Here is a 12738-nt window from a genome sequence, read left to right as displayed (position 1 = left end):
TCACACAGAGGTGAAGATGTATAACCAACTGTTGGGCGATATCGGTAGCCCAATAATTACACAGGCAAAAGACTAAGAGGAACGATAGGCTTTATTGAGCAAGAGACTGCTGGCCCAAGTCTAGGCTAGGAAAATGAGAGGGAAGGAGAGGTGACTCGACCTTTATGGCCAGGGGACACATGGAAAGGATCAAGGGAGGAGCTAAGGTAGGAAGACCCCAGAGGGCGGGCCAGCCAGTACAAACAGTCATATCACCACACCAACGTTTTGGGCTTGAGCCCCTCATCAAGGTAAGGCTCAAGCCTGAAACGTTGGTTATACATCTTTCCCTCCTATAGGTGCTGTGAAACCTGGTGAGTTCCTCCAACAACTTGGCCAATTTAATTACATGATATTTGACTTTATTTCAATATTGTGTTCATCTGAGTGCTAATTTCCTTTAGGGAGGAATCGATAAATCATCAGACCAGTCGGCATTGACTGCATTTGTGCTCATAGCAATGCATGAAGCCCAAAGTATTTGCTCACCTTATGTTATGGTAAATTATTTTCATTTTGTAATTTATTTGGTGGATGAGTTATTTCAAGTACAGGAGAGCGCTGCCAACATTTACACTTAATCAACGTCACCAAAACCTGTATCAACTTAAATGCTGATTTCACTTCAAAGGTGTAAAATGACCAGTCTATGAAAGGCACATCCTTTGGGTGGTACAATTGGTGTGACGCTATTACAGCACCAGTGACCCGGCCTCGAATCCGGTGCTGTCTGTAAGGAGTTTGTATGTTCTCTCTGTGACCTGCGTGGGTTTTGTCCGGGTGCTCTGGTTTCCTCCCACCCTCCATAAACATATAGGGGTTGTAGGTTAATTGGGTCTCAATGGCCAGAAATGGCTTTGACCGTGCAGTAAAGTTTTGTTAATTAAAATTTAATATCAAAGCCTTTTGGGAGACTTGTTTTTTTTCCCCCAAATTCCTTTGGATTATTTATTTTGTTCTACAGCAAGTACAGTACAATCAAGAAATAACAGATAGCTGAAACTTTAAGGGGACAGAGTATGAATTCACATAGAAACAATGATCAACTAATCCTCCAATCCTCCACCAATGTGAAATGAATGAACATTTGAACAGCTGCAATTGGAGGCTGCATTAAGATGAGAGTGTCAAGGACTGCAGCTTGGGTTGGTCACTGAGCGTGATTATATATTATATGGGGACTTTCATTTCCTTTACTTCGTGTTAGAACGTCCTTAAATATCACATGACATAAATTGATTTGCTCCACTGTTCAACCTCAGTATTTGTACAGAGACCAACACAGACAAAATCACTGATTTTTTGCATGCAGGCTTTATTGTTGTGAATGCATATTTAACAAACTGGTCACTTGCACTTAATGTCTCCATATAACCATATAACCACTTACAGCACAGAACAGGCCAGTTTGGCCCTACTAGTCCATGCCGTAACAAATTCCCACCCTCCTAGTCCCACTGACCAGCACCCGGTCCATACCCCTCCAGTCCTCTCCTCTCCATGTAACTATCCAGTCTATCCTAAATGTAACCAATGATCCCGCCTCAACGTCTGCTGGAAGCTCATTCCACATCCCTACCGCCCTTTGCGTAAAGAAATTTCCCCTCATGTTCCCTTTATAATTTTCCCCCTTCAATCTTAAACCATGCCCTCTAGTTTGAATCTCCCCCACTCTTAATTGAAAAAGCCTATCCACATTTACTCTGTCTGTCCCTTTTAAAATCTTAAACACCTCTATCAAGTCCCCTCTCAATCTTCTATGCTCCAGAGAAAAAAGCCCCAATCTGCACAACCTTTCCCTGTAACTCAGACCCTGAAATCCTGTCAACATTCTTGTGAACCTTCTCTGCAATCTCTCTATTTTGTTTATATCTTTCCTAGAATTTGGTGACCAAAACTGTACACAGTACTCCAAATTTGTACAATTTCATCATAACCTCCCTACTCTTGAATTCAATACTCCGATTTATGAAGGCCAACATTCCAAATGCCTTCTTCACCACACCATCTACCTGAGTATCAGCCTTGATGGTACTATTTATCATCACTCCTAAATCCCTTTGTTGCTCTGCACATCTCAATAGCCTACCATTTAATGCATATGACCTATTTAGATTTGCCTTTCCAAAATGTAATACCTCACACTTATCTGTATTAAATTCCATCAGCCATTTCTCAGCCCACACCTCCAGCCTTCCTAAATCACCTTTTAATCTACGGTAATCTTCCTCACTGTCCACAACACCACCAATCTTTGTATCATCCGCAAACTTGCTTATCCAATTCTCCACCCCTACTTCGATCGTTAATATATATAACAAACAATAGTGGACCCAGGACCGATCCCTGAGGAACTCCACTAGTCACTGGCCTCCAAATGGACAAACAATTTTCCACCACTACTCTCTGACACCTCCCATCCAACCATTGCTGAATCCATTGCACTACCTCCTTATTTATACCTAATGCCTCCACCTTTTTTCCTAACCTCCTGTGGGGAACTTTGTCAAAAGCTTTACTAAAGTCTAAATAGACAACATCCACAGCTTTCCTTTCATCAACCATTTTTGTAACCCCCTCAAAAAACTCAATCAGGTTTGTCAAGCATGATCTACCCCTGACAAAACCATGCTGATTACTCCCTATCAATTCCTGTACCTCCAAATATTTGTAAATACCATCCCTCAGAACACTTTCCATCAACTTACCCACCACAGACGTCAGACTCACGGGTCTATAATTCCCAGGTTTACATTTGGACCCTTTCTTAAACAGCGGAACCACATGCGCCACCCTCCAATCCTTTGGCACTACCCCCGTGACCAGTGACATCCTAAATATCTCTGTTAAAGGTCCACAAGCCTCCCTGAGTGTCCTTGGGAATATTTTGTCCAGTCCCAGTGATTTATCCACCTTTATCTTTTTCAACACAGCCATCAACACAGCAAATCAATTTAAGCCTCCTCAGTTATCCTTATATGCTTCATGATCTCCCCACTATTTTTCTTTACTTCATCTGGTTCAATATTTTTTTCCCTAGTGAATACCGAGGCAAAGAAATCATTCAAAATTTCCCCCATTTCCTCTGACTTCTCACTCAGCCTACCCTCACTATCTACAAGGGGTCCAATTTTATCCCTCACTAATCTTTTACTTTTAATGTACCTATAGAAACCCTTTGGATTTATTTTTACTCTGTCTGCCAAAGCCTCTTCGTGCCTTTTTTTGGCCTTTCTAATTTCTTTCTTAAGATTCCTTCTACACTCCTTGTAGTCCTCCTTCAAATTCTCAGCTCCCTGCTCTTTATACCTCTTGTACACCTCCCTTTTTCTCCTAACCAAATTTTCAATATTCCTCAGAAACCAAGCCCCCCCTATGACTTCCAGCCTTTCCTTTGATCCTCACTGGGACATATCTACTCTGTACCCGCAAAATTTCTTTTTTGAATATCCTCCATTTTTCATTTACATCCTTACCTGAAAATATCCTGTCCCACTCAATACTCCCCAAATCCTTTCTTCCTTCGAAATTTGCTCTTCTCCGATCCAGAACCTCAACTTTAGGCCCCTCCTTCCTCTTCCCTAAAACTACCCGAAAACTAACAGAGTTATGATCACTAGAATCAATTTGTTCTCCAACATTAATGTCCGATACCTGACCTAGCTCATTCCCTAACAGGAGATCTAGTATTACACCGTCCCGAGTCGGTTCTTCTACTAATTGATTTAGAAAACAATCTTGAACACGTTTAATGAACTCTAGCCCATCCAGCACTCTAACTGTATGGGTATCCCAATCAATGTGAGGGAAGTTAAAATCTCCCATGATCATTACCTTATGATTCTCACACATATACGTGATCTCCCTACAAATTTGTTCCTCTAATTTTCTTGGCCCATTTGGTGGTCTGTAATACACCCCTATTAGCTCCTTCATGCCTCCTTCACCCCACAATTCCACCCAAACAGCCTCACTGGACGATCCCTCCAGTCCATCCTGCCACCTCACGGCAGTAATGCCCTCCTTAACAAGCAGAGCAACTCCTCCCCTTTTTTTGCCCCCTGCTCTATCACATCTAAAACAAATGTATCCTGGAATATTAAGTTGCCAGTCCTGCGCCTCCTGTAGCCAGGTCTCACTAATTGCCACAATATCATGACCCCAAGTATCTGTCCATGCTGTAAGCTCATCTACCTTGTTCACTATGCTTCTTGCATTAAAATATATGCATTTCAGAGAATGACCCTCACCTATATTCTCTTTTCTACCTTTTACCCTAATCTTCATCCTACCTTTGTTATCGTTATTATTCCTATCTAGGTGGCCATGCTCCCTTGACATTGCACTCACACTCTGTTCCCCACACCCCTGCCAAACTAGTTTAAACCTTCCCCCACAGCTCTAGCAAATCTGCTTGCCAGCACATTGGTCCCCCTCCAGTTCCAGAGCCTTTCAATGAAAGTATCATTTACATATTGCAGAATTATGCGAACGTTATGACGAAAGCGGCAGATTACCTGGAGGCGCACATCAACAACATTCAAAGGACCTACAGTGCAGTAATTTCAGCGTATGCACTTTCACTCATGGGGAGAAACAAGGAGAATATTGTGATGAAATTCGCTTCACCAGGTAATTCTGAGTTGTTGCACCTACAGCCTTTTGCGTGTCATCAAGCCCTTTCTGCCATGTTAACACATTAGGCGAAAGGCACAAGAGTGTGGGAGTGAAATATTACGGCTGATCAACTATGCGAGATCCACATTCAAAAATAAAAGGGGGGAAAAGTCTGAAATCAAAGCAGAAACTGGTTAAAATGTTCCTTCACTCCTACAGCATCTTCAGAGGGAGAGAAAGAGAGTCGATGATGACTTTTTTTCATGAAGATTGCTAGCTATGTATTCAAGATTATTTTATTGTCATGTATTGCAACAAAAAATGTGATCTTAAACAACATCTCCATAGTCTACTGTAATCAAAGATTCTCTGTCAGCAGATATTGCCCAGTGTCCCTTACAGCCAGAGAAAGACAAGCAGAAGATAGGTACAGGCACACACACACACACTGCTACAGGCAGTAACAAGCACACACACGTCAGAACAAGCAGTAACAAACACACACACTGGTACAGGCAGTAACAAACATACACACACACACACACACACACTGGTACAGGCAGTAACAAACATACACACACACACACCAGTACAGGCAGTAACAAACACACATACAGCAACAAACACACACAGTAACAAACTGTTACTGTGTGTGTTTGTTACTGTGTGTGTTTGTTGCTGTGTGTGTGTTTGTTACTGCGTGTGTGTTTGTTACTGCCTGTACCGGTGTGTGTGTGGGTATGCTTGTTACTTCCTGTACTGCTGTGTGTGTGTGTGTGTGTGTGTGTGTGTGTGTGTGTGTGTGTGTGTGTGTGTGTGTGTGTGTGTGTGTGTTTGTTACTGCCTGTACCAGTGTGTGTGTGTCTGTGTGTGCGTGTCTGTGTCTGTGTGTGTGTTACTGCCTGTACCAGGGTGTCTGTGTGTTACTGCCTGTACCAGGGTGTGTGTGTTTGTTACTCTTTGTACCATTGTGTGAGTGTGACTGCATGTGTATTACTGCCTGTACTGGTGCGCGCACTTGTGTGACTGGGTGTGCTTGTTACTGCCTGTACCTGTGTGTGTGTGATTGTGTGTGTTTGTTACTGCCTGTACTGGTGTGTGTGTGTGTGTGTGTGTGTGTGTGTGTGTGTGTGTGTGTGTGTGTGTGTGTGTGTGTGTGTGTGTGTCTGTGTCTGTGTCTGTGTCTGTGTATGTTTGTTACTGCCTGTACCAGTGTGTGTGTGTGTGTATGTTTGTTACGTGTGTCTTATTGCCTGTAACAAACACACACACACACACACTAGTACAAGCAGTAACAAGCACACACACACTAGTACAAGCAGTAACAAGCACACACACACTAGTACAAGCAGTAACAAGCACACACACACACTAGTACAAGCAGTAACAAGCACACACACACTAGTACAAGCAGTAACAAGCACACACACACACACACTAGTACAAGCAGTAACAAGCACACACACACACTAGTACAAGCAGTAACAAGCACTCACACACACACACACACACACACACACACACACACACACAGGTACAGGCAGCAACAAGCACAAATACAGACCCTGGTACAGGCGGTAACAAACACACGCACACAGTAACAAATGCACACACAGTATCATTCACATACACACACACACAGGTACAGGCAGTAAGATGCACGCAAACACACAGCATTACAGGCAGTAACAAACACATGCAGTCACGCACACACACACACACAAACTGGTACAGGTGGTAACAAACACATGCCGGTACAGGCAGTAACAAACACACATGCAGTAACACACACAGTAACAAATGCACACGCAGTAACACACACCCAGTCACACACGCTGGTACAGGTGGTAACAAACACACACAGTTACACACACACACACACACACACACACACACACACACACACACACACACACACACACACACACACACCGGTACAGGCGGTAACAAACACACACGCAGTCACACAAACAGAGCAAAGAAGCCCCATAAGCCACTCCGTCTATGCGCGCCACCATCTTCATCTTCTTTCCTGAGGTTGGGTGACCAGAACTGCACACAGTGCTGTGGCCTCAGCAATGCCTTGTACAACTCAATCATGAGGTCCTGACCCTTGTTCTCTAGAGCAGCCATTCTCAACCTTCTATCAGCTATGCCCCTCTTAGGACCTGCTTAAAGTTTATATTTCTCCTTCCCTGCGAAGCAGTTACTTTTTGGTTTCTTCCACACCTTTCTCCTATTGACTACATAAAAACAAAAAATAATGTTACACGAGGTGAAAAGAAAACAAGGCTTTTTCATAAATGTGCTCTGGCCTCCAGGGTAGGGTCCTTGTTGAGAATGGCTGCCCCCAATGAAGACCACCATGCCAAGCACCACCTTGTTTGTCCAAGTTGCCACTTCCAAGGAATTATAAACCTGGGGAGTGCCACGTGATGACATGGCGTTAGACTGGTAATCCCTGCACGCCTCAAAAAATTGAGAAAAAATGACAAAAAAGACTATAAAAGTTACAAAAAGGTATAAGAAAGAACTGTCTAAAGACATAGAGAAAATATCAACATGCCACCAAAGAAAGATAAAGGCCTTATTGCAATACAAGAAATGGGGCAAGAAAAAAATAAGAGAAGTCTTTCTAGGGGCCTTCCCTGAGAAAGGATCCTGAAGCTGTCCGCAAGGTAACATCTAAACGAGAGAGAAGCTGGGGAGGCCTGGACACTGATGCACAAGGTCTCCTCCGACAATTGCCACAGACATCGAGTGAAGAAGTGACTCTGCACAATCACGAGAGCGCACAAAAAATGGAGGAATTTTTTTTTAAAAAGGTACAAAACACTCACAGGTCCCGCAATCAAGACCAGGACCTGGAAAAGCAAAGAAAAGACCAAGAAAAATCTACAATCAAGAAAAAAAAGCAGAGAAAGGTACAGAAACTTCTTTACCTTCTGGGGAAATGAAGCAATTTTTAGATTCTTTTCGACAATCTATGCAAGTGTTAACTGATTAAATAAGGAAGAATAATAACAAGATTGAAAGATTAATGCAACAAGTTGACACAAGATTTGAAATAGTAGATGGGTAAATTAAAAGGAATGAACTCAAGATTCAAAATGTTAAAGATCAAATGAAGTAACTACAAACAGAAGCTGCTGCCAAGAATGATCACTTCCTGCAAAAAAATTGACATTTTGGAAAATTTTAGTAAATGGTGTTACGAGCCCAGAGGACCCCAAAACCTAGCAGCAATAGATATTGACCAAGACAAATGGTGACTTAAACAAAAGATGCTTTTAATTATCTTTAAATATGAAAACAGGATCAAACCTAACTTATCTTTCTTTGGCTTGGCTTCGCGAACGAAGATTTATGGAGGGGGTAAAATGTCCACGTCAGCTGCAGGCTCGTTTGTGGCTGAAAAGTCCGATGCGGGACAGGCAGACACGGTTGCAGCGGTTGCAGGGGAAAATTGGTTGGTTGGGGTTGGGTGTTGGGTTTTTCCTCCTTTGTCTTTTGTCGGTGAGGTGGGCTCTGCAGTCTTCTTCAAAGGAGGTTGCTGCCCGCCGAACTGTGAGGCGCCGAGATGTACGGTTTGAGGCGATATCAGCCCACTGGCGGTGGTCAATGTGGCAGGCACCAAGAGATTTCTTTAGGCAGTCCTTGTACCTCTTCTTTGGTGCACCTCTGTCTCGGTGGCCAGTGGAGAGCTCGCCATATAACACGATCTTCGGAAGGCGATGGTCCTCCATTCTGGAGACGTGACCTACCCAGCTTAGTTGGATCTTCAGCAGCATGGATTCGATGCTGTCGGCCTCTGCCATCTCAAGTACTTCAATGTTGGAGATGAAGTCGCTCCAATGAATGTTGAGGATGGAGCGGAGACAGCGCTGGTGGAAGCGTTCTAGGAGCTGTAGGTGATGCCGGTAAAGGACCCATGATTCGGAGCTGAACAGGAGTGTGGGTATGACAACGGCTCTGTATACGCTTATCTTTGTGAGGTTTTTCAGTTGGTTGTTTTTCCAGACTCTTTTGTGTAGTCTTCCAAAGGCGCTATTTGCCTTGGCGAATCTGTTGTCTATCTTGTTGTCGATCCTTGCATCCGATGAAATGGTGCAGCCGAGATAGGTAAACTGGTTGACCGTTTTGAGTTTTGTGTGCCCGATGGAGATGTGGGGGGGCTGGTAGTCGTGGTGGGGAGCTGGCTGATGGAGGACCTCAGTTTTCTTCAGGCTGTCTTCCAGGCCAAACATTTTGGCAGTTTCCACAAAACAGGACGTCAAGCGCTGAAGAGCTGGCTCTGAATGGGCAACTAAAGCGGCATCGTCTGCAAAGAGTAGTTCACGGACAAGTTGCTCTTGTGTCTTGGTGTGAGCTTGCAGGCGCCTCAGATTGAAGAGACTGCCATCCGTGTGGTACCGGATGTAAACAGCGTCTTCATTGTTGAGGTCTTTCATGGCTTGTTTCAGCACCATGCTGAAGAAGATTGAAAAGAGAGTTGGTGCGAGAACGCAGCCTTGCTTCATGCCATTGTTAATGGAGAAGGGTTCAGAGAGCTCATTGCTGTATCTGACCCAACCTTGTTGGTTTTCATGCAGTTGGATAACCATGTTGAGGAACTTTGGGGGGCATCCGAGACGCTCTAGTATTTGCCAAAGCCCTTTCCTGCTCACGATGTCGAAGGCTTTGGTGAGGCTTCTCCTCCAGGAAAAACAAGGACTGGTTCGACGAAAACAACCAGGAAATCCAGGAGCTGCTGGCAAAGAAGCGAGCTGCCCACCAGGCTCACTTTGCAAAGCTGTCCTGGCCATAGAAGAAACAAGACTTCCATCGCGCATGCAGCCATCTTCAGCGCAAACTCCGGGAGATCCAAAATGAGTGGTGGACGAGCCTTGCCAAACGAACCCAGCTCAGCGCGGACATTGGCGACTTCAGGGGTTTTTACAAGGCTCTAAAGGCTGTGTACGGCCCCTCACCCCAAGTCCAAAGCCCGCTGCGCAGCTCAGACGGCAAAGTTCTCCTCAGCGACAAGATCTCCATCCTCAACCGATGGTCAGAACACTTCCAATCTCTTTTCAGTGCCAACCGCTCAGTCCAAGAATCCGCCCTGCTCCAGCTCCCTCAACAGCCCCTAAGGCTAGAGCTGGATGAGGTCCTCACCCGGGAAGAGACATATAAGGCAATTGAACAACTGAAAAGTGGCAAAGTAGCAGGTATGGATGGAATCCCCCCCAGAAGTCTGGAAGGCTGGCGGAAAAACTCTGCATGCCAAACTGCATGAGTTTTTCAAGCTCTGCTGGGACCAAGGAAAGCTGCCTCAGGACCTTCGTGATGCCATCATCATCACCCTGTACAAAAAGAAAGGCGAGCCTGGTGAGCAGCTCACTTCTTTGGCAGCAGCTCCTGGATTTCCTTGTTGTTTTCGTCGAACCAGTCCTTGTTTTTCCTGGAGGAGAAGCCCAGTACCTCTTCAGTGGATTGCAGTATGGCAGTCTTCAGCTGATCCCAGAAGGTTTCAGGAGACGAGTCAGTGAGGCGGATTGCATCCTCGATCTTTGCTTTGAGGTTTCCTGGAAATTTCCTCTCACTTCGTCTGACTGCAAGTTTCCAACATTGAACCTCTTTCTGGGGGCTTTACTTTCCTGGACTTTGGCTTGAAGTGAAGGTTGAGCTTGCAGCGAATCAGCCGGTGGTCAGTGTGGCATTCCGCGCTGAGCATGACCCTGGTGTGGAGCACATCTCGTTTGTCTCTTTTTCGCACCAGGACATAGTCCAGGAGGTGCCAGTGTTTGGATCGGGGATGCATCCAGGTAGTCTTCAGGTTCTCCCTCTGCTGAAAAAGGGTGTTTGTAATGACAAGCCGCTGTTCTGCGCAGAGCTCCAACAGGAGGCACCCATTGTCGTTGCACTTGCCGACACCATGCTTGCCAAGGATTCCTGGCCAGGTTTCTGAGTCTTTGCCGACGCGAGCGTTGAAGTCGCCAAGGATGACAACCTTGTCGGCTGTAGGGGTGCGTTGAATGAGGTTGCGCAGATCAGTGTAGAACTTGTTTTTTTCTGCTGGTTCCGTCTGGAGGGTTGGAGCATAGACACTGATGAGGGTGATGCGACGCTTGTTTTGAAGGGGGAGTCGCATGGACATGATCCGGTCCGAGTGGCCTGTCGGGAGGTTTTCGAGTTTGGAGGCAATGGAGTTCTTGACCATGAAGCCTACACCAGATAGGCGTCGTTCATCCATAGGCTTGCCAGACCAGTAGAGTGTGTAGCCCGCGCCGCGTTTTTGGAGGGTGCCTACATCTGCAAGGCGAACTTCACTGAGAGCGGCTATGTTGATGTCAAGTCTGAGGAGTTCATGTGCGATGAGGGCAGACCGACATTCAGGTCAGTGGCTGTCCGCCTTGTCTAGCATGGTTCTGATGTTCCAGCATGCTAGCTTGAGTTTGTGAGCATCTTTTGAGGGGGAGGACGTGGAGGGGGAGGACATGGACCTGTCCTCGGGCCTGCGCAAAGGAGCTTTTAGGTGGAGTGCAGTGTGCGCAGTACTAGCCCCACCCTTTACACCATGGTTCATGTGCCGTGGCCAAGCAAGCTGGGACGTGGCAGCGAGGTCCTTTAGTCGTAGGTTTTATATCGGAGTGGCCTTCTCCTATGCAGGTTTCTTACCCGGGCTGGAGGGGCCTGCCTAACTTATCACTACTGACTTAACTAACCTAACTTAACCCCCTTCTAATTCTAAGCGCATGTGTATGTAATGTGTGTGTGTGTAAGTTTAGAAAAGTTGTTTGATTCACAGTCCAATCTCACTTCTCACTCCTCCAAGTTTACTGGTTGCAGGCAATTCTTATACCATTAACAGAATTTAACATTTATGAAGTTGACCAGGCTTTGGTGCTTGAAAGGTAAATGGTTACCGCTCAGGAAGGTTCTTGTTGGTTTTCAGAGAGATTTGTTGCTCGTTGGGCACTCACAAACTGATTCCTTCCGATCAGCCACTTCAGTGTCGGGATTTTCCAGATGATAACCTCTTTCTTTCAGGTCACCACAGAGTTCCTTTTTGTTTCTCTTATTTCATGTGAAACATTAGGCAGCCAGTTCTCTCCTCTTGTATGAACCACAAGGGCCTTGACCAGGCTGAACTAAGCACTCACAACCAATCTTTCAAATGGGGGATTCTTCCACAAGCTTTCCAGTTTGTCCTGTTCCAGTCCCAGTTGCTGCTGCTGCTAACTGTAAAACAGCAGAACTGATCTCTCTCTCTCTCTCTCTCTCTCTCTCTCTCTCTCAGAGAAAAAGCCTGTTTGGCTCTCTCTGCTTGAAAACCACATGACCCACTTAGAACAGCAAGCTGCACTCCAGACATTCTGCGGCTTCAAACTACTCCTCCGATCTCTTTCATCTGTCGCTTTTCAAAACAAAAATCCATTAGTGAAGTCTCTTGGATACTCCCCAAAGTTTTTGCAAAGGCCCCCAGGAGCCGCCCTGTCTGTCTTGAGCAGAGCTCCAGTATTTTAAATGAGATCTGTTTTGAAGTGTTTGTATGTGACCTGCACTAAGAAAAAAACCTGCCCCAATTTTTCTCCTAAAAACATATATATACAAACACAACATAATCTGTCACAATAGAATAACATCAAGATTGTTGGACTTAAAGAAGGTGATGAAGGTCAAGATATGAAAAAATCTTTGCAACGATGGATACCAGAATCTTTGGGTCAAGCCAAATTTCACAGAGATTTGGAGCTAGAACAAGCCCATAGGGCATTTGAGGCCTAATCCTCAGCTTGACCAAAGATCCCGTCCAAAATTTGTCAGATTCCTTCGATATGAAGTAAGGGAGAAGATATTAGAATTGGCAGCAAAACAAACTAAAGAAAGATAATCACCTTTGATCTATAATGGAAATAAGATTTTCTTTTATCCAGGTAAAAGTTTTGATTTGTTAAAAGAGTTTAATCCAGTTAAATATGTGCTATGGAAAAAGCCTATGCCTTTGTTTTGAGATATCCTGCTGTACTGAAAATATTTGTCCAGGGTGGGAAGAATAGATTTTTTTACAGAACCTAATGAAGCAAAAGTATATGCCAATTC

General features: G+C 44.9%; 1 protein-coding gene across 1 annotated transcript in view; it reads left to right on the top strand.

Annotated features, from left to right (window-relative positions):
• Positions 1 to 12738, top strand: part of LOC138758431 (complement C3-like) — a 145306-nt gene that overhangs the window by 97518 nt on the left and 35050 nt on the right. The window contains exons 26-27 of the mRNA XM_069927340.1: positions 444 to 539; positions 4521 to 4671. Coding sequence (XP_069783441.1) covers positions 444 to 539; positions 4521 to 4671 — 247 coding nt within the window. The remainder of the gene's footprint in view (positions 1 to 443; positions 540 to 4520; positions 4672 to 12738) is intronic.

The sequence above is a fragment of the Narcine bancroftii genome, chromosome 3 (assembly GCF_036971445.1).
Source record: "Narcine bancroftii isolate sNarBan1 chromosome 3, sNarBan1.hap1, whole genome shotgun sequence".
Lineage (NCBI taxonomy): Eukaryota > Metazoa > Chordata > Chondrichthyes > Torpediniformes > Narcinidae > Narcine > Narcine bancroftii.
This window is presented reverse-complemented; position numbering and strand designations above follow the sequence as displayed.